Source organism: Phyllopteryx taeniolatus, chromosome 5 (assembly GCF_024500385.1).
Source record: "Phyllopteryx taeniolatus isolate TA_2022b chromosome 5, UOR_Ptae_1.2, whole genome shotgun sequence".
Lineage (NCBI taxonomy): Eukaryota > Metazoa > Chordata > Actinopteri > Syngnathiformes > Syngnathidae > Phyllopteryx > Phyllopteryx taeniolatus.
The window spans coordinates 29800224-29822962 of NC_084506.1; the positions used below are offsets into that span (position 1 = coordinate 29800224).

A 22739-nucleotide genomic window follows, 5' to 3' on the forward strand; every position below is an offset into this window, starting at 1 on the left:
CAGAGCTCTGCCGAGGAGCCTCGGTGCTCCGACTCCCGCGGAGGAGGGCAGAATTAAGCCCCAAATGTTCGCCCTATGACGACCATCGCAGCGCCATCGAAGCTACACGCTAGCTAGCTAGCAAGAACGGGCTAGCTACAGCCATAGCATGCTGAGTTCGGACGTCACGTAAGTTGCAAACGCTTTAAAACATTTCCTCTATTGAATACACACGGCGTTTATGAGCGATATATATAACTATCGTAGAGTAGAACTACATATATCATTAAACTCACGTTCCATTTGCCACTTTATCCTTCAAATTGTTTTGTATGTGCCGCTTGGATGGATGCGCATGCGTAGTGGTGAGTTGCGGTTAACGCACGTAAACTTCAAAATAAATACGACTTTAACCCTCGATTGGTACAGTATTATTGTTTTTTTCTTAGTTCTCATTTATTTGTCAACTTAAGTAACAAAACCCAGACGAACAGAGACATTTAAAACACTTCAATCTACTGACATTTGTATGCTGCAAACTTTATTTTGGTTAAAATCATCATAATAATAATGTTATTAAAAATATTTATTTTTAATCTCCACTATTTTCACTTTACAACAGAATAGGTTAAGTCAGTTGGTCCTCCACATTGTACTTATTCCGTCATAACATAGATGTGAAATAGAACACTGTGCATGGACGACTTTATCGAACTGTTCTATTGAATGTAGCCCAGATCTGGCATAACGAGTCAATAAGGCAGCATACTAGTGAGGGGAGGTGGGGAGATCAAACTTCCCTCCCATCCACGAGTTGTGCGTGTGTGTGTGTGTGTGTGCGCGTGTCTGTCTGTGTGTGTGTGTGTGTGTGTGTGTGCGCGCGTGCGTGCCTGCGTGCGTGTATTAATGCGTGTGTAGCCAGCACGTTGTGCAGATCCTGTCCAGTTTGTAGTTGAGAGTTCTGCAGCTTAACCTGTAGGTGGGTGAGCGGACGGCAGTGAAAAGCATGAAAAGTGGGACGGGGCAGCTCAGAGGACGACCGAGAGGGAGGTGGGCACCTAGCAGCTGAACCTTGAGGGTGAGCACTGATAACAAGCCTTTTTGTACACTTCACGCACTGTTTGACTTATGTCCTGTTCCCAACTTTTTTTTTTTTAAATTTAATGTTCAACAGCAGTACTGGAAGTTTTATCAACAGTTAGGATGAAATCAATTGTTACTCGATGACAGTTAAAAGCCGGTAATTGTTGCTTAGATTAATACAAATGATGACTTCTAAGTTCTAGCTGTGGGGATGGTTTTAATTAGGGGTGCACTCTTGGATTTGTATCATAACTCATCAGCCTTAAACCTATATCCTGATTGGTGGATTATCTGATGTGATTTTTTGATATTTATTGACACTGTTAAATGAATAGAGTTTTTAATGTAATGCTTAATGCCTTTGGGAAAAAAAACAAAGCAGCAGATGAAAGATCTCATTTATTCAACTGAATTCAGGCACAGCAGCAAATCATGTGGTACAGGGATTTCCATATGAATGCATCCATATGTTCTATCACAGGATGACTAACCGAACTGTTATTTATTGATAGTGTATGTGAAGCACATGGCTTAATAAAGGCCTGATGTCGCCTGTTTCAAAATGAATGAACCCAGGGTAAACTGGCACATGATCACGGATGAGGTTTTATGGCTTGCTGGTGAAACTCTTTTATTCATCAGGTCAGCCGAAATAAACTAGTTGTTGAGCAGCAGTTTATACAATTTGATACACCGCACATGCAACGTTTATATGGAAATACAGTGAACTTGTGCTCCTGTTGAAATGGACAAATCTTGCTCCAGATCTGCTGTGGGATTCTAGTGCATGACATGCAGAAAGGGTCAGAACAACAGAGCTCGTCTTGATTTTTTTTCTAATTGATGTGATTCAGATGCTGAAATTCCCTTCAGTACAGAATGTCTTTCCCAGAGCAATCTGCAGACAGCCATGCTATGTTATGGTGCCTTCATGGCAGTCATGAGGCCTCTCAGTCTGAGGAATGTTTACCTTTATATCTTTGTATATTTGACTATTATTGTGCAGGTCTTCTGTTCCTAATCCTGAGTCGACATCTGGATCTGGAATCTGACACAGGGAAGCACATCTGTAGCTGGCAGGTTTACTGGGATGTAGGCGTACAAAAAGTCCAACACGGAGACAAGGTTGGGCATGTTTTTTGACCTACACTTGAGGAGGTCAGGCAACAGTGTAGTGCCAGGCCAGAACAACAATTGGTTGTTTCTTTTAAAGATATTTCCTGAGGAAGATGTGAGTCACATTTTTGGAGAACAACGCAGCTTTTGAGCAAAATGTAGACAAATCAAACGAAATACAGTACGCCAAATGATGGGAGATTGCTAAGGGAGGTCAGTAGTATTTTTGCATGGTGGGTTATCTACCACCGAGGCTTACAGTTGGCAATGGACTAAACAGCAGAGTCAAGAAATTTGCAATTTAGTACAAAATGTCATGACAGAAATTTGTGTTAGCTAGCGGGCGAAACAATGTCGAGCAACATAATTGATCAGATTCTTTTCCTGCACAGCCAGTTGCTGTTTCCGCCACTGCTTCATGGAGTGGAAAAGGGTTAGACTGAATTGTTGTAAATGAGAGATGCCCAAAACATGACAAGCAAAGAATCAGCATATGTGTTATTGCTGCTCTTATTGTGTATGGTTTACTCTAGATGACCAACACATCACACGCATAATGACATGTCCAGGAACAATAGCGAGTCCATCACACAACCAGATGTCCCTATCACAGAGTCCCTGGCTTGGTGTTGACCTAAAGATTTGTGATTGTAAATACTGAACATATTCACGTTTAGGATTGTTGTCCCTGACTGATTTCCGAGCAGATCGGGAAAGAAAATTTTGTCTCAACACACCTCACACCAAAGGCTATTCGGTCTGGGTTAATCTTTTCGAGATAACTATATCACACATTTGATGACTTTGATCTCAAGAAAGGAAAATGCTCAAATGAGGCCCAATTATTGATACGTGTGTGACAAAACCTGAGGAAGACATACAATCAGCATCATGAGACAAGAGTTTCAAGCTTTCTTCACCACAGCGCCTTCTGTTGAATTTAATGGGCAACCAGCCCACTTGCCCAATTGTCTGAGACACCATCCAATGCGAAAGCAACCAGAGTGGCTTCGAATGGTCTTGTTTGAATGAAGCTGTGAAACATGAGAACTTGTCCTGGTGCCCTCATTCTGTCTGCCAGTCTGCTCCTCGGTGCTGGTGGGAATGTAGCACCTGTGTGCTGCTGCTGACCGCCTCCTGAATTTAGGATGTAAAGACAAGTCAAGCGGCGCTTGTCTCCGGGAAGGCATGAACTTGGCCGCATGTCAACGTTCAGATATCCACAGAATGATTCAGTGTCATCCAACTCCAGAGGGGCTCCATGAACACATTCTTCAAAAAAATATCTTCATATAATACTGAGGCTCTTATTCCTTGTTTGAAAAAGTCCCTCTTGAACTTTGCATAAAGTCCATTTGCCAATATGAAGGCTGATATGTGTTATTTGAGTGATCAGTAACACTTATTCTGCATTGAATATGGTTGATACCTAGAACAACATTTTAAAGGACAATAATGTGATGGTTTTGAGAATACTATTACTACTACTACTACTAATAATAATTATTGTCATTATTATTTATTTATTTGTTTGTTTGTTTTCTTACAAAAATCAAATCAGCTCCACTGTGTAGAGTCGCAAGAAAAGGTTTGTGAAACACTTTGGAATTACCTGGATCTTTGTATAAATTGCTCACAAAATGTGTCTTTTTCTTTGCAAGGCAACTTGTTGTGTGGGATGATCAAAATTAAATTAATTATATTATTTGTATTAAATAAATCATTTGTAATGATTTGTTGAAAAAAAAATAGTAACATCAGTAAAAAAAAAAAAAATGACATACAACACTCACCTGTGTTAATGCTATTTCCTGAGCAAGTTTGAGCAAAGACATTTGGTGCCCCAGTAGTCAAAGGGACACTAGGGAAATTACTCCAAAAGCATGTAGGAACATTTGCTGATTGCACAAAATCCTTAGAAGTATTATTCTTCAATCAAACAGCCAGTATTATTTGCAATGTCATCATGGCTGCACAGCCTCATAACTGCCTCCTGCATGCCAGGAGTCGTATTGGTGGAATTCCCAACTTGAAGCCCGTGCACTTGTGGAGTAGAATGCGAAAGACTTTCACATTATAGTGAACACTTAGTGTAGCTGGATATGGGAAGGCTGTGTTTAGTCAATGAAATCACATTACAGGCGCTGAGGACAAGTTAAATATGGTTTTGAATATTGATGGCAAGTGCAGTCCCTCACCAGGCTGCATTAATGAGGCCTGCTGCCTTGTTGAGTCTGCTTAAGTGACTTAAACTACACACGGTGGACTGAATGGAAGACACTTTTTGTTGTTCTTATGTCTGTGCAAAAGACGTCCAGCTCTAATGTTTTTTTCTTTTCTGTCATTCATTGTCATCGGATGTACTGTAAACCCCACCACAATTTGGCCCATAGGAAAAATCGTTTTCATTCAAGTCACCTCTGTTCCTTGTGGGAATTACAGACCCGAAATGTCAGCTGTTCGAACACAATTCCCACAACACAAATCATAATGTTGTTAAAACCTTGTTGTTCAGTTTTGTTTCAGATCACACATATTTCAGAGAAGGAACATTATTGACCTGAAAATAAAAGTACACACACATGCACGCTTGCACCATCTAATGCGATCCAGTAAGAGTCTTACAAATACAATAATGTTCAGTTATAATTTTCTATTGACACTCAATGTCTGAAATTTACTAGTAATATGTTTACTATTTTAGTTGTAATTGTGTCATATTTCCCGGAGGTATGAATGTGAGTGCGAATGGTTATTTGTTGATATGTGTCCTGCAATTGGCTGGCGACCAGTTCAGGGTGTACCCCGCCTCTCGCCCGAAGATACCTGGGATAGGCTCCAGTACGCCCGCGACCCTAGTGAGGATAAGCGGTACGGAAAATGGATGGATGGATGGATGTGTCAATCAAACCTGAAGAGTATTGCCTTTGTCAATGCAACATTTGTGATACAGCTCTTGTATCGGATCTAACTTTGTGCAGGTGTACCTAAGGAGATTGCTGTTGCGTGTTCATCCGTGCCAACTAACGACACACACAATGATTCTACATTAAATTCAAGACCTTTGCAAAAAAAAAAAAGATCCATTACATACAGACAGGCCGGATGTTTCCTTTCCAGATGTTCATGCTTCCTGTCTTATGTCTCTCATTACTTTAGGCTATCCATAAGGAACCATGTGCAGCTCGCTGAGTCCCAAACATCTGAGCAGCCCCGGCCTGACAGACATGCAGCAGTACCACCAGTGGCTGGCCAGTCGACATGAAGCCAGCTTGTTGCCCATGAAGGAAGACCTTGCTCTCTGGCTAACCAATATGCTTGGTGTGTGCATTTTTAAAGTCACTATCAGGTTACCATATGAAAATGCTGGCATAGAAAGTGCATTGACTTATAAATAGCTCACCTGCAAAAACACCAAAATCATATCCTCCAGTTGTTTTACTGTAAACCCATTGCAGGGGATAAGTAAAGCTGAACCATCAGTCTTTAATCTCCTATAGATTTGCCTTAATTGAATAATGGGCATCATTACAACTCGGGAATAATGCAGCGCCAGTGGTGAGGAGTAGTGGATGAGCAGCAGCAGGCTCACTATTGTCTAATAAATCACTGTGTGTCCTCTTGTTAAACTGCAATGCACTGACAAAACAAATGAATGAATAAGTAGTGGCTCTAACTTGATTTAAATCAGCTATGTGCTTGTAAGTAATACAAGTAGACTTGAGAAACGATGAGTCAACTAAATTTGTATATTGCTTGACAAATGAAACCGTTAATTGCTGCTATGTTTATGTGTAACATTACTACGTAAGCATCAGTGGTGGGCCGTGCATTTAGTGCCCGTGTACTCAGTCGGGACTTACCCGACTTGATCCACTACATAGTAGCATCAATATCACGTTGCAATTATAGAAACCACTATTACTATCCAAAAACCATACCTCACAATTTTCTGGAAAGGTCCGCCATTGAAATTGATTTTAAAGTATGCCTGAGAGTTAGACAAAGTTAATTTCGCCTCCTCTGTCAGCCATAATGGGTATAAAAGAATTCAAACGTATGAATGTTTAGTAAGTCTGAACATAACATACCCTAAACAACTGTTAACTGAAAAACGTAAACACAATAAAACACTTGCACAAAGCCTTAACTTTCATATCAAGTGACAACGTGCATTGATGCTTGAGTCTTACGGCTTTGAATGTGAGTCCGCCTACTTCATGCAACATTCAGTACATATATTTCTCTTCTGATATTCTTCTTCTATTATACCTTTTGTTGAGGCTGTTTCCTCTTTTGGTTGAAGAGTTGTTATAAAAAGCCCGGTTAATCCTGGGATGCTCGCTGAACTGAACTGAAATTGAACATTTCCTGGCGGCACGGTGGTCGACTGGTTAGAGCGTCAGCCTCACAGTGCTGAGGACCTGGGTTCAATCCCTGGCCCCGCCTGTGTGGCGTTTTCATGTTTTCCCCGTGCCTGCGTGGGTTTTCTCCGGGCACTCCGGTTTCCTCCCACATCCCAAAAACATGCATTAATTGGAGACTCTAAATTGCCCGTAGGCATGACTGTGAGTGCGAATGGTTGTTTGTTCGTAGGTGCCCTGCGATTGGCTGGCAACCAGTTCAGGGTGTACCCCGCCTCCTGCCCGATGACAGCTGGGATAGGCTCCAGCACGCCCGCGACCCTAGTGAGGTGTAGCGGCTCAGAAAATGGATGGATGGATGGAAATTTGGGTGGTATACTGTATTGTATAAGTTGAGGGGCATTCTACTTCAGAGGTTCTGCTCTAAAACATATTTAACATGTCTGCAGCATATGCTATGTCTGCCATGTTTGTTGAGTGTGTGCAAAGAAGCGCCACTAAACATGTGCATAGTAAAGTACTCTAACAAATACACCATTTAAATGTAACATACATTTTGTATGAGTATTATATCAAGTGAAACAATTTTGTTTTAGCTTTTTTTTGGTTGCATTGGCTGTAGTTCAGATAGATAGAGAGATAGACAGATACTTTATTAATCCATTAATGAGGGGAATTAATTTCACACTTAGATGCATGCGTGTGAACTTCTCTGACCGCCTGGTATCTCTGCAGGTGGATTGGAAACAGCTGAGCTAGAAGAAGCCATTAGTGTTGCCATTAAAGAAATTGTACAATTAGTTTAAACTTTCTTCTCGAAGTTGTGAGCGCATGCAATGCTACTGAAAGGGCTGTTATGCTAAGCAGAGTTTAGGTGGGAGGAGAAGTATGGAAAAAGTCTACTGTTTGAGTGGGAGGAGGACGCTCACTTGTATTGATGAGTCGTGGTGATGGGAGGCAGAGACATTTATAGGACCGAGGAGCCAAAATGAAATGCTTCTTCTAGGTCTTTCTGGAATTTATTGTCCTCACACAGCAGGAGTTGCAGGGAGCATGCGTGTCTGTATAAGTCAGGAGCTCACTGAGTATTTCTCAAGATTGCGATCGCTTTTTCTGTGCGCAATACAACATTTGGAACTCATTAAATACTGTGAACCCCCAGACCCTTCCTGCTAGAAGAAATAAAGAGTTAAAAAAAAATCCCTGGTTTCTTTCCACAGACATCCCGTTGCCACCACCTCCTATTTCACAATGATCTCACTGAGAAAGAATGAACCATGGGAAGTCAGTCAATTTTTACACCGCACTTTGAATCCCAATCTACACCATCTCTACTTAGTGTGCATCTTAACTAGGTTAACGGTGCAGGTATATGTTTCCACTTTGCTTTGCCCTCATAATGAAGCACCTTTGGAAGTTGTAACATACCGAACATGTGCAAAGCCGCACAAGTCAGGTTCAACCAGGCGTGTCGTCTCAACAGACGTTTCTTGCAGCACAGTTTGCGTCCACTGGGAATGGACTGGAATGATGAATTTCCTATGCTGGATTCTCCCTATTTTTTACTTTGTGTTCCCTGATCAGGCCTGGAAATCACCGCTGAGAGCTTCATGGAACGCTTAGACAACGGCTTCCTCCTGTGCCAGCTGGCTGAGACGCTGCAGGAGAAGTTCAGGCAAAATTGTGGAGACCTGCCTGCTCTCAACAACAGAAAGGTACTGTAGTAAAACACTGGGGACCATGACTATTACATCGGTCTGGTATGATAATACTATGCTAATAGAGAGGTCAAAGATCTGGCTGAGACGGGAAACAACATTGTGATTTTAAACCCAAAATTTTGTCAAAATCCAGATTTGTGATGCATTTTTTTTTTTGTATATTGCAAACCCATTGCCATTGGTTTAGCAGACAAATTAACCGTCCCAACACGTCATAGGTTAGTACAACTCCCTTTTCTAATTTAATTGATTGAAGACCGATTGCTTCAGGACAGCAACAGTCATGCTTTTGAGACGCCCATCAAGTCCAAAGACAAAAATACCGTATGCTACTACAGGAATCTCGTTTGATGTGCGTCCCGCGTCTGAGACGCACAAAAATGAGCAGGGATGCATAAAACGTGATCAATCTGCTCCCAGTTTGCTCCGTTGCGAGGCAGAATTTACTGGGCAATAACGCAAACTGTCCACGCGCTGCACAGTGCCCCTGGACAGACATACACTTAGGAAATCACTAATGAACTCAGGTTATTTATACATTTGACTCACTAAAAGAAAAATGCTGCCCCCCTATCCCTAATGCAGATTTACTACAGAGCAACTCTGGCCCTTCATTCGTAAGTCATGATTTTCCACTAGACATGATGTCTTCAGAGACAAATCTGTCAAGACAAAAAATTACAGTAATACCGTCCTAGACAAATATATAAAAAAAATGTCTGATGCATGTTTTGAACTGTTAGTTGTGATATTTGACCAGACATGTCATGCTTAGAGTGATTACATGCTTCTGTCTGAGGGAGAAAAACGATCAGCTCGAGTTTCTGTTTAGAGGGCAAATGGGAAGCACAAGACCTCTTTGTTGGCGCTTTAGTGCGAGTTGTTGATGTTTGCAGTGGGCCATGGCTGTGCTGATGACGGTGGATCTCCTGATCCCAGCACAGATGTGAGGAAATGCTTGAGGTCAAGAGCGTGGGATGATAGAGAAGCTCCTGCTATAGAGGTGCTATTGATGATCACATCGTAGATTCAGAAAAGGACAGTAGGCACATTTGCAGACGGTCTTGTCAGACAACCTTCACAAACTAAAACATTGAGGATAAAAGTTTGCATGAAGTTGTTGTACAGGGAAACTGCTGCATCATAGTGATTGCTTTTTAGTGCTGTCACACTGAGAGCAATGAGGCACGGCGAATCAATGAAATCAGCCAAGCCTGCGACAAACTGTGTACAACACACTCTTCAGATTGCATTTAAGTCAAATGATGCTTCATCAGCTCATCATGGACCTGGACTTACTGTAATATGTCACCACAATAAAGCAAATGTCCATCTGTGTTCCAGCTGCTTTATAATCCCATGTGATGTGGGAATAAGTGATTCCTTCAGAGACCAATGATAAACTACTCTTTTGTGGTTGCTGTCTCTTCCATATCATGAAAAAGGAGGATGATATGTCTTTCTCGTCACATTCCCACCATGGGGTACGCTCAATGCAACGACATCATTATCTTGTGAATTTTATGGCTGTCTCAGGGGCTGAAGGTTGAGTATGTGCAGATGTGAAGGTAGAAGTGTTGGGAATCTAAACCAGTTACCATCTCCAGCTAGAACAAAAGCACTAGAGTGAGAGGTGTTGTTTGATCACTGTCAGTTACCAGGATTCTCCAAAAACTGCACTCTTGATTTCCATAAAAATTAGTGGAGGAGCAGCACTTATGGTGATAAAGAATCTGTTTAATTTTTGGGGGCATTGTATTTTCTGCTTTTGTCATTTGGTTAATATTTCAACCTAGCTCCCAAATTAACAAACTACAGACAAGCTAGGGCAGCACGGTGACTTACTGGTTAGCAAGCTTGCCTTATAGTCAAGACATCCCGTGGCTTTTCTCTCAGTATTCTGGCTTCCTCCCACCTCCCCAAAACATTCATTTTAGGTTAATTGAAGACTCTAAATTGTCCATAGGTGTGAATGTGACTGTGAACGGTTGTTTGTCTTTAAGTGCCCTGCGATTGACTGGAAACCAGTCCAGGGTGTTGTCCAAAGTCAGCTGGGATAGGCTCCAACCCACAAACCACCCCAACGAGGACACGCGCAATAGGACATGAATGAATGGACAGACAGACTGACAAAAAATATTGTTAGTGAAAATAAAATAATTTAACACTCCCACACTTTATTGTTGTTGATGTAATTTGTGTAGTAGAAATAAATCAAATTCCTAGTTCTGCTCAGATTACACACAGGCGACCGCAGAAATTGCCATGGGCCACAATGTGGTTGGACAGAAAAAAAAAAAAGAAAAAGAAACTTGGTGGAGGTTTGTCCTCTATGAGTGATTCCCAGCCACTGTGCCATAGCACACTAATGAGTGAGATCATCATGAATTTCACTTAACTGGTCTGAAAATTATTTATTTACTACCAATAATGTACTATTGTTCATCTATCTATGCCAGTGACTTATAGTGAACGACAGAACAGTTAAATGCTCTTTCACTAGATGGTCTCTCGTGAGCTCTTTTAAATGTGAAATATGTGCCTTGGCTCAAGAAAGGTTGGGGAACGCTGCCCTACCGAGTGCTATTCTAGGTCCCTAATGTTAGTGGTGAAATGAGTTTAAAAAAAAACAAAACACTGAAATCATTAGAAAAGGTGTGGGGAATAGAGAAAGCCACAGCAGAAAGAAAAACGCTGATTGTTAGTTCACACCTCAAATGAAATTGTGGCTAAGGTTATTTTTTTCAAGGAAAGCATTTGGACATTTACAGGGACAGTAAGGACCTCCAGACAAAAACAGCCCAAGGAGAGCCTGGAAAGAAAAGAAAAATACCCACAAAGACTGCATACTTCGAGCATGAGGTCATCGCACCTTTTCTCATAGCACAGACGCACATATCCTGTATAAAAACCACAGTAACGCGAATAACTCTCCCAGGAGAGACCGTGTGGGGGCCGTGGGCTATGAGCATGTCATCTGATCTCCAATCATAGTGAGCCTTGCAAAGTAGCCTCCCATATACTGACCCGCCATCTCCCGTATTGATCTGTCTGCAAAAAGGTCCTGAAACAAGAGCCTCTCAGCTGATGGAGAAGGAAGTGGCGGTGGGAAACGTTTTGTTAGATATAAGTCGCTTTTGTGTGCTGTGGGTTTTACATACACACTATTCATGAATGATAATGTTTCTAAGGATTTTCAAATCATCTGCTCACCTGTTTATGTCCCAAACAGGTAGTTCCTTACCGAAGGATCCCATGCCGGCGGACTGCTCCCTCTGGCTCTTTCTTTGCCAGAGACAATACGGCCAACTTCCTGTCTTGGTGTCGTGAGGTTGGAGTGGGGGAAACGTGCTTGTTTGAGTCTGAGGGTTTAGGTGAGTGTACGCTTTAATGGCTTCCATAAAGAAATGTTTGTACTTGTACTGAGCTGTGGACGCTTCTGTGGAAGACGCCAGCGTCATGTGGTGATAAAACTGCCAGCCAGCAAACAGAACTCATGTGAAAAATATGTCTCAAATGAGAAACTTATGAATGTTTTCAGAAACAGCATGTATTTGCTGAGATGCAGTGTCGGGCGGAAAGGCCAAAGAAGTAAATAAAATAAGACATCGTATCAGAATGAGCGTATAGCTATTTCCATGTTTTCAGGTAACATACTTGTAATATGCCAATATGACCGCATGGCGGCAGTGTACTTGTAGAATGAAATCAGTGCAATCTGATTGGATTCTTAGTAAGTACTATGGTCACCTGGCAAGTGCCATGACATTGGGATTTTTTGTTCATCCATGATCTCACCTTTGAAGTAATATATGAAATATTTTAGGAGTGATAAGTGTTCTAGGCTGATCAAAATAATAGCCTCTCTTTCTGGAACAAGAACTACTAAATCAATCTCAATTAAACTTTGTAAAGTGGTAGGGCAAGGAAGAACCCAACACATAAATCCAGATAAGGGTGCAAGTACAGGCTTTTATTTTTGTTGGAACCTTCTCTTTGAACTTTATGGAGGTTTGTGCTCAGGATATGCTCTTGTGTAGTGAGAAATGGCAATGATATCTTACACACACACACAGACACACACACACACACAATTAAAACAAAAGTAATACTACTAAAAAGAGTATTTGCTGGCATGCATATTAACAGTGTGAATGCTTGGCTCTCAGCATTCACTGTACAAACAAAAGCACAGAAGAAAGGAAGTCAGGAAAGTAGGCCAACACTATGCAAATGTTTTCCTCAGCCAAGAGTAGGCACAGTTCTCCTTCCTGCTCATGTTATCTCAATATTCTCTGTGCAAATCATTTTTGGAGGCCTTGTTTCTCACTCATTGAGCCAACCGCTCAATGAACGCCCCCATATCACTGAGCAGCTGACAACTGTCCCTTTCCTTTTTTCCTTTTTTCCCTTAAAGGAAATTGTCAGTTCAACAAAGCCAGGTTTGCTACCGTGCCGTGTATATAGTGTGTGTAATGTACGTTGTGGTGTGAGTCACATGTAGTGGCGTAGTGTGGGCCAGCAACCCCCGAGCCTGACTGATTGCTCACCTTATTACGCATCAGGTATATTACATAGTTAGTTACTAGAAGTAAGTACCTTGTCAGCAAAACAAAACTAAGCTGTTGCCACACCATTCACTGTCATTCTTAATGTTTTGATGTAAGTTCACTTTGACAATTTGCTTTTTGACCTTTTAAGGCTGCCATGCTTCTCACTTTTGCCTGGAAAACCAGAAGTCAGCCAGATAAATTCAAGTTGGCCTTTCAGATTACAGTGGTCACATTGATACTAGCTAGAATAATGTTATCTACGTTAGTTCACATCATGTAACTGTTTGTCCATTCATACACACAATGGAAACTAAGAAGGAACAAAATGACATCATAGCTAGGCTTCGACAAGGGAAGTTGAAGGGGGAGTGAGTCCGATTTTCTTTTTTCATTATCACTTCTATTTATAACTTTTTTTTTTCTCCTTTTAAAATGTTAAGTATTTGACACACCCAAATCCCAACCCCCACACCACACCATTAGTCACATGCAGTACACTGTACTACTTGTGTCACTGTCTTCTGCAATATCGTCTACTTCAGTTAACAAAACAAAACTCATTTTGTTTACTTCGTCACGCTGAGAAGATTAAGAATGCATGAGCTGCCATGTGAGCAGAATGGCTCAAAAGATGTTAGCCTACTGATCAATTAAAAATCTCAATAATCACAATTACTGGTCGATAAACTATTATTTATATTGTATATTTATATTATTAAAAATATATCACTCAATCGACTTTCATTGCATTATCATCATCATTGTCAACTCAGATCGGAATAGACTTTAGATTCTTGATTTGGATGGTAGCGGCAGTCAACTGCATGCAAATGCTCAACTGTTAGCATGTTAGCACATTATTACCTAGAAACTCTAACATTATCGTTTTGAGCATGTTAGCATGCTGGCGGACACATTTGATTTTAGGTACCATTGACGGATGTATAGTACTGTTTGTGTGTGTTGCTGTTCACTTTTCATTCATCTTCATTCACCACTTATTATTATTCAGGATAATGTATTGTCTGATAACCAAACTAACTGTTTTACTTCTGAAGTTCTTCACAAGCAGCCTCGAGAAGTCTGCCTCTGTCTGTTAGAGTTGGGCCGGATAGCATCCAGGTACTGTTTAACTTTTAATATGCACTCACCATCACACGAGTCTTTATCAAAATAATGTTCTTTTGTTGGGGCAATTTTTATATACTGCACAGCTCACGGATTGGATCTCATTAGATTATGTGGGTGTACCTAATCATTTGGTCTATCTGTGTAAATGTATACATTTTAATATTTTCTGCATCATATACTGAAGAGTGTATGCTACCGCAAGGACCGGCACTGAACTCCTTGCCGCCACAGATACAACGTGGAGCCCCCTGCCCTGATAAAACTAGAGAAAGAGATCGAACAAGAAGAGAAAGCACCATTACCGCCGCCGTCGCCCGCATCTCCAGTTCAGCCCCTCCCTCCATCCCCACCATTGTCAACCTCCCCACCTCCCTCCCCATCGCCGACCCCTCCCAAAGTCACCTCGAGCAAGAGGAGCACAGGGAAGCTGCTGGATGATGCTGTAAGTCAGTAGTTGTGCTTGTGGCCTCGAAAGGCAAACATGTATAAACCCTGTCAGTATGTGCCTCACAGGTAAGACATATCGCTGATGACCCCCCCTGCAGATGTCCCAATAAATTCCATGTGGAGAGGCATTCACAAGGGCGATACCGTGTTGGGGAGAAAATGCTCTTTATACGAGTGAGTATATGTCACTATGTTATCCGACAGAAGACTTTGGGTTTTAAAATGGATAGAAAAGTGTCTTTTAAGTGCCACAAATAAGTATAGTACAACCCCAATTCCAATGAAGTTGGGCCGTTGTGTTAAACATAAATAAAAACTGAATACAATGATTTGCAAATCATGTTCAACCTATATTTAATTGAATCCACTACAAAGACAAGATATTTAATGTTCAAACTGATAAACGTGATTGTTTTTAGCAAATAATCATTAACTTGGAATTTTATGGCTGCAACATGTTCCAAAACAGCTGGGACAGGTGGCAAAAAAGACTGAGAAAGTTGAGGAATGCTCATCAAACACCTGTTTGGAACATCCCACAGGTGAACAGGCTCATTGGGAACAGGTGGGTGCCATGATTGGGTATAAAAGGAGCTTCCCTGAATTCATTCACAAGCAAAGATGGGGCGAGGTTCACCTCTCTGTGCGTGAGAAAATAGTCAAACAGTTTAAGGACAATGTTTCTCAATGTACAATTGCAAGGAATTTAGAGATTTTCATCATCTATGGTCCATAATATCATCAAAAGGTTCAGAGAATCTGGAGAAATCACCGCATGTAAGCGGCAAGGCCGAAAACCAACATTGAATGCCCGTGACCTTTGTTCCCTCAGGCGGCACTGCATCAAAAACCGAAATCATCGTGTAAAGGATATCACCGCATGGGCTCAGGAACACTTCAGAAAACCAATATCAGTAAATACAGTTCGGCGCTACATCCGTAAGTGCAACTTGAAACTCTAGTACGGGTACTAGACTGGCCTGCCCGCAGTCCAGACCTGTCTCCCATGGAAAATGTGTGGCGCATTATGAGGCGTAAAATACGGAGACCCCGGACTGTTGAACGGCTGAAGCTGTATATCAATCAAGAATGGGAAATAATTCCAGCTACAAAGCGTCAACAATTCGTGTCCTCAGTTCCCAAACGTTTAGTGAATGTTGTTAAAAGAAAAGGTGATGTAACGCAGTGGTAAACATGACCCTGTCCCAGCTTTTTTGGAACCTGTTGCAGCCATAAAATTCTAAGTTAATGATTATTTGCTAAAAACAATAAAGTTAATCAGTTTGAACATTAACTATCGTGTCTTTGTAGTGTATTCAATTAAATATAGGATGAACATGATTTGCAAATCATTGTATTCTGTTTTTATTCATGTTTAACACAACGTCCCAACTTCATTGGAATTGGGGTTGTAGTACCATTTTAATAAGTAATAAGCCACTGGAACTAAAACGAAGATAAAAACATTAGCTACACCCAACCTCAAAACCTCTGCCTTAGATAACAATGCTCAGTTTTAAATGACATTATATTATGATCGGAGGCAGGCCATGCATTTTGCAGCTGGGCCTTCAGTAGAAATGTACTCTACTTAATACCGCCACTATCACGGTGCAATTATAGAAAACATCAATATTACAGTATATAAAAACGCAATATATCAGCATGCAACTGTGCTATGTACCATCATATGGCACAGTTCAGAATGAATATTTGTCTAATAACAAAGAATTTAAATGAAATAAACCATATGAGAGGCGGCACGGTGGCCGACTGGTTAGAGCGTCAGCCTCACAGTTCTGAGGTGCGGGGTTCAATCCCTGTCCCCGCCTGTGTGGAGTTTGCATGTTCTCCCCGTGCCTGCGTGGGTTTTCTCCGGGCACGCCGGTTTCCTCCCACATCCCAAAAACATGCATTAATTGGAGACTCTAAATTGCCCGTAGGCATGACTGTGAGTGCGAATGGTTGTTTGTTTGTATGTGCCCTGCGATTGGCTGGCAACCAGTTCAGGGTGTACCCCGCCTCCTGCCCGATGACAGCTGGGATAGGCTCCAGCACGCCCGCGACCCTAGTGAGGAGAAGCGGCTCAGAAAATGGATGGATGGATAAACCATATTAGAGATGCTGATTATTCAATGTATGAATGTATGCAGGTTGCTACTTGGATGTAACAAGTTTTGCTCTGACCCACCAGATGATGGAAAAATGCAAACATCAACAAGGGCCAGGTCGCTCGCTCGAATTTGAAATCTGATTGCTTAAACAAACGGTCCCATTGCTATTACAGTGGCGCCTTGAGATACGAGTGTCTTGATTTAAGAGTTTTTCGTTGCTTGGCCAATTTTTTTGTCTCGAGATACGAGTGCGCTTCAGACCCCCACAGCTAGGTGGTGTCACCAAACTTCACAACATCCAGCCAATTTCGATTCACATTGGTTTCCTTGCAGTGGTACGACAATATCAGTCGGTGCTTATATTGTACCACTAAGCTGGTTAAGCCATCTGCCAATAAACCCCACTGAAGAACAAATAAGACAAAACCTTAGGTACGGTTGTGTTTTGTGATCACATTTGCAGGTTATGTGGAGGGTAAATTATTTTCCTGAATGTTTATGTAGCACAATACTGTTGAGTGTAATTTTTCTTTTGTTAAAAAAAAAAAAAAAAATGTCAGTGCCTTTGACAGTGTTTAGGCCAACAGAGAAGGTCGGACTTGTCGGGACAGTTTGTCGCAGACTATGATGCACTGCAGTTTTTCTGATGGTGCTCCTGTAATAGATCTCTACAGGTGTACTTAATGTCGTGGCCAATAAGTGTATGTTGATACTGTGACACACACTCTGGAATGAAAGTTATCCAGTGTGTGCAAAGAGCCTGCTGTTCTCATTGACTGGAAATGCTATTCAGATTTCCATCCCCAGCCAAGCATGTGACTCACTGGCTATAAAGAAAAAAATAAGAGCCATGCATTCCGATTCTGATGACCAAGTTATTCCTCTCAAAATATTTGATCATGTACCATTCATTGATCATCATGATCTACTTGTCCAGGAAATGTTACTCAACTTTCCATGAAAGAGGAGATACATTCTCCAGTTAGTAGAGATTAGATTAATGTATTGTCAGTATCCTTGGGATGATGGTTACTTGTCACTTTATTTAATAAAAGTCTTTACAGCTAGAACAACATGACACGTTGTGTAAGCTCTTTTTCATCATATTCTTTTGTATGATTGCATACCTTAATCTTCATCGCTTGGTTGCTGAGCAACCAAGGACAGATAGTGAAGAGCTTGAGCTGCCTTTCGTCACCGCAGTATGCATGTAAAGTCATTTTTATTTTTATAGTCTGGAATCAATTTGGCTCGAATGGCTTCACAAACATGCCTACATCTTCTACGGAAAAGGAGACTGTTCAGGCCAGACTGAAATGTCATGGAGACAGTCCAACTATGCTTTGTGTCTTATGTTCATGTACACTCACTGGTCACAACATTCGGTACACCTGTACAATCTAATGAGGTTCAATATAAGAGCTGTATTGCACACAAAAAAAGCCTTTAGAACGATAACTTTGACAATGTTTTAACCCTATGTGACTTACTGAAATACTTGTGAAGTCCCAATTTTAAGCCCAGATCCTTTGTTAACATAATCATGAAATCATTCTTTTACAGTAGGGCCTTGAGATACGACTGACCCAACTTAAGTGTTTTTCGAAATATGAGCCGTCGATCGGCCAATTTGATATTTTTGCAAACTTTAGAGCGTTGTATGGAGGCAGGTGACTCAACTTCACAACAAGCAAACAGTTTGGCAGATACAATTTGGAAATATTCTTAGAAAAAAGAGAGACTGTTTATTAATTTAAAAAGACAAAAGCCAGGAAGGATCATGGAGGCAAAAAAGTACTAAATGAACAAAGTTCCCCCCCAAAACAAGGTTCCAAGTAACAAAGAAGCACTAGAGGTAAACTCACGACATACAAAACATAACACGACGAGAGAAACGTGAGCCACCGCAACAGACCACAAACGATGAACCAACAAGGACTGAAAGAAATACTGTAGAAGGAAGGAACTAAATAACGACAAATAAAGAGAACGAGGAACACCTGGACAAGTGGCTGGAGGGAGCTGATAGGTTGACACAAGGTAGAGGGCTGATGAGAACATAACCATATGAGCAGACTGGACATGAACATGTGACACAGGAAAACTTGACAAAAGCATGAAATGAACTAAATCATCAGAAACAAGTCAACAAAAAGACAGACCATGACAAAGTCACTGTGAAACTAAACATACAACAAAGACAATTACACATTGTGTATTTAAAACAACCACATAGCCTCCGCTAGCTTGATGCGAACAAATAATGGGAAATGCCATAGACACACGGGCTAGCAATTAACATGTATGTGGCGGTCGGTGTTGTTACCCTTGGATATATGAACACAAATGGTGCAACAAGACTTGTAGACAGACAATATAACAATACTCACTGGCGTATATATTTTTATCCTCTGCGAAGAACGGAGGCGTGCACACCAGAATGTGTGACAAAAATGGTTTAATTCTTTTTAATTATATTGAATTATGTAATTACTGTATGTTTGTATAAAGTATAATATTGTAATGAAAAAAAAAATTCACGAAGAAACATTTTTTTGGGGGTGGGGGCTGGCATTAATGGCATTGCGATTGATTTCAGTGGGAAAAGATGATGTGAGGTATGAGTGTTTGTAGTTAAGAGCGCAGTTAAGTAACAAATTAAACTTGTATCTCAAGGCACCACTGTATTTATAAAAAATATAGTATAATATAGTTTACATGTGTGTGTGTTTATATATAATAAAAAAAGATAACTTCAAAATTATTTTATCTCTACTGCCTTGTAGTGTTATGATACCAAGAACAGTTAATAAATAGTAAATACAGTCAATAAGATGAGCAAAATATTATTAACAGCTGCAAACTACCCTAATAAACATTTACTGTAAATACATATACAGTAAATTAATGTCTGGTTAAACTCAAGTGATCATCCTTGAAAGGGGAGTCTTTCTGATACTATATTACTAATGATACGCTCATTACATTGTGCAAGTGCACCTACTGTTGTGGCCTATCGTAGTGTAGTCCCGGTTCCAATGTGTGTGCAACATCATTTGACCTCTGTGTGTCACTCGGCTCAGTAAAGATGCTTTCATCAAAACTCCCCTGACGGTTGAACAGCCAGCAGCTGCTTTTCCTAAAAAGCGCTGAATATAATCGTTAGACGGCCATGCCTGCAAGACCCTCTCAGCTCCAGGAATAAATGAGGTGGCTGTAGTTCCAGTAACTCCTCGGTGTTTGTGAGAGGTGCTGTCAAATCTACGCCCGAGGGCCCTTGTCCTTCTACGGGCTGCCAGTCACTCCGGCGCGGGTCGTGTCCCAAAGCGGCGTGATTGAAACGCCTCCGCGACACACAGCTCCATTAAATCCACAGTCACAAAGCCTGAAGGCCCGCAGTGGCTGATTGGAAGCACCGCCCTACCAATGGCCTCTAGATTGATTCTTTTATGAGGCTTATAAATGTTGCATGTTGCGCCGCTTGAGGGCAGGAAATCTCATATCTCAAACTGAGGTGAAAATCACACCTTTTAGCCAACGTGTTCTTAGTAACCTGATTAATCTTTATTTTCGAGAAAGGATATTTTGTAAAGCAGCTTGCAATAGTATAGGTGTAATGATGTGCTAATGAGGTAGTTAATGATGTGTGTTCATAGTGAGGCATAAATGTTGAAGGCCTCGAAGAATGCTATTGTCTCTACAGTATTTCTTTTAGCATGTTGCCATAGTAGCCAAATGTGAGAATGTGCCCTGCTATGGCAGTGGACACAATTTTGAAGAAAAATGGAGAGGGGAAAAAAAAAAAACAACTCGAGAAACATGATCAAGTTGAATCCATTCTTGAGGGAATTTTAGTTGGACACACGAAAAGGTTTTGTGAATGCAGAAGATGATGGAACTGAATCGAAATAATCGGCGTTCACGACCTAAATTTCAATTTTTGTAAAGTTGAGTTGACAATTTGTTCTATAAGGTGGACATTACATTTTTTTGTCCAATCACATTTTAGCCATGTGTTGCATGTCAATCTAACCTGACAAGGGCCTTCTGAATAAAAATGCCGGCCAATGTACCTTAAACTATATTAGCAATGGAACTGTTTGTTTAACCAGTCAGATTTCAAATTCGTCCTCACAGGGCCAGAGTGCTGGCCCCCGATGACGTCAGCATTTTTCTGTCTTCTGATTAGTTGGCTGGTCAGAGCAAAACTCTGTAGGAATCTGTATCAGCATCTCTGGTGATTATGGTGTATTTTATTTAAATGGTTTTTTTTTTTGTCATGTTATTAGATTAATATGTATTCTGAATTGATTCAGATGATGTACTGTTGTGTGCTGTCATATTGCATTTCTGTAGCGCATTGATGGTTTCTATACTTACAATGTGATAGTGGTGTTATTAAAAGGGGAATTAAGTCGGGGAAGTCCATACTGAAGGCCCATGTAGCTTATCTACCACCCATCACTGTTGAGTTTGAACCCAGAAGCATTTTAAAATAGATGGAAGTCACTATATACTGCAGATGTGGCAGGGTCTGCATCCTTCTGAGGGAGCATTGGAAGGTCGATGACCCAATTTGAAAGCTCCTTCAAATGCAGCCTGCTTTTCCATTGCATTGGCGCTATCCTATGAAGCCTCTCGTATCCCAAGACTCTTTGCACACATTGTACAGTAGACTATTGCGGCTAGTTCCCATTCCAACAGTAGAGTACAATACCTTTTCGTAGGATTTCTTCATGAGGAGGATTGTCTTTATTTAATGCATCCTCCCTGTATTAGCTTGTTGTCCATTTTACTAGGCTCTCTGGAGGGGGCCAAAGCTCCCCCACTTGGGGAGACCAATTCAATAATGTGCAACATCAAAGTGAGGCTCATCTTCAAACCAAAGCCCTAATCAGGGAAATGCCAATAATCTTACAGAGGTATCTAATCCTGCTTGCGTGTGCTCAGATGCTGCACAACAAACACGTGATGGTGCGTGTGGGAGGAGGCTGGGAGACGTTTGAGAGCTACCTGCTCAAGCACGACCCGTGTCGCATGCTCCAAATCTCCCGCGTGGAGGGGAAGACGTCCCCCGTCGGCGGCAAAGGCCTCATCAAGGACCTGACGCCCGACAGCTACCTAGTGGTGGCAGCCAACTACCGCAGCAAAAAGTCAACACAGGAGACTGCTCCATGATGAAGACTGTAGCTGTGTGACATTCATGTAGAGACATTTAAAAGTCATCATTGCAATATAATGAGTCAACTGGCTATACATGGTGTACATTTCCTTGACTAATATTATAACCAATTTAGTTTTATATGGCGGCATGGTGGTCGTCAGAGCGTTTGCTTCACAGTTCTGAGGACCGGGGTTCAATCCCCGGTCCCGCCTGTGTAGAGTTTGCATGTTCTCCCTGTGCCTGCGTGGGTTTCCTCCGGGCACTCCGGTTTCCTCCCACATCCCAAAAACATGCATGGTAGGTTAATTGAAGACTCTAAATTGCCCATAGGTGTGAATGCGAGTGTGAATGGTTGTTTGTTTGTATGTGCCCTGTGATTGGCTGGCGACCAGTTCAGGGTGGACCCCGCCTCCTGCCTGATGATAGCTGGGATAGGCTCCAGCACTCCCGCGACCCTTGTGAGGATAAGCAGCTCAGAAATTGATGGATGGATGGATAGTTTTATATCTTTTGCACATTATTTTGCTGTTTTAGTTATGTGTCTGAATCTATAGGACTGTATCTTTATTCTTAAAAATGTAACCTCATTGGACATTTTAAACTAGTAAGTACAGTTTATATGAACTGAGTTTATGCCCGTGGATTCCAAAGTATGTTTTGATGATTGACACGTGGGTATTAAAAATGCAACTTTGACACTTATGTGAGGAGAAGAGTACAATAGGGGTGCTACAGCATGCTGTGCAATTTTTACATTTCTACACTACTAGGTTAAGAAATAGAAGCTGGATTGAATATTTATATTGTGTATGTTTGGTTGTTTTATCAGTTATTTTATATATTCTTCATTTTAAAGATTCATTCCTCAAACTTCGACCCTCGTGAGGATAAGCGTTAGACAAAATGGATGGATGGACTGTTGAAGATGTGACTTGTGAAATATTAAACTATTTTAGAGGGGTAAGGCTAACAGGACTATATATATATGTATATATATATGTGTGTATATATATATATATATAGAGAGAGAGAGAGAGAGAGAGAGAGAGAGAGAGAGAGAGAGAGAG

The 22739-nt window shown here is 41.2% G+C and overlaps 1 protein-coding gene across 2 annotated transcripts; it reads left to right on the forward strand.

The window, feature by feature from the left end:
- Nucleotides 1-18: 18 nt before the first annotated feature.
- LOC133478531 (growth arrest-specific protein 2) lies at nucleotides 19-22374 on the forward strand. Of its 2 annotated transcripts, XM_061774691.1 has the most exons (9): nucleotides 36-168; nucleotides 898-1057; nucleotides 5338-5499; nucleotides 8127-8257; nucleotides 11496-11637; nucleotides 13875-13938; nucleotides 14179-14389; nucleotides 14461-14568; nucleotides 21459-22374. In XM_061774691.1, exons 3-9 carry the CDS (start codon nucleotides 5355-5357, stop codon nucleotides 21684-21686), a joined length of 1029 nt encoding a protein of 342 aa, XP_061630675.1. In that variant the 5' UTR covers nucleotides 36-168; nucleotides 898-1057; nucleotides 5338-5354; the 3' UTR covers nucleotides 21687-22374. The 2 variants fall into 2 exon arrangements, with proteins under 2 accessions (XP_061630676.1, XP_061630675.1); XM_061774692.1 differs by lacking the exon at nucleotides 898-1057 and having other exon boundaries at nucleotides 19-168.
- Nucleotides 22375-22739: the final 365 nt, after the last annotated feature.

What these genes read in the sequence shown, in the direction of transcription:
- LOC133478531 (XM_061774692.1), top strand. Translation starts at nt 5,355, where the DNA reads ATGTGCAGCTCGCTGAGTCCCAAACATCTGAGCAGCCCCGGCCTGACA. An exon ending in TTGGGCCGGATAGCATCCAG is followed by an intron (nt 13,939 to 14,178) that starts GTACTGTTTAAC and finishes TTGCCGCCACAG; the next exon opens with ATACAACGTGGAGCCCCCTG. An exon ending in AGAAAATGCTCTTTATACGA is followed by an intron (nt 14,569 to 21,458) that starts GTGAGTATATGT and finishes GCGTGTGCTCAG; the next exon opens with ATGCTGCACAACAAACACGT.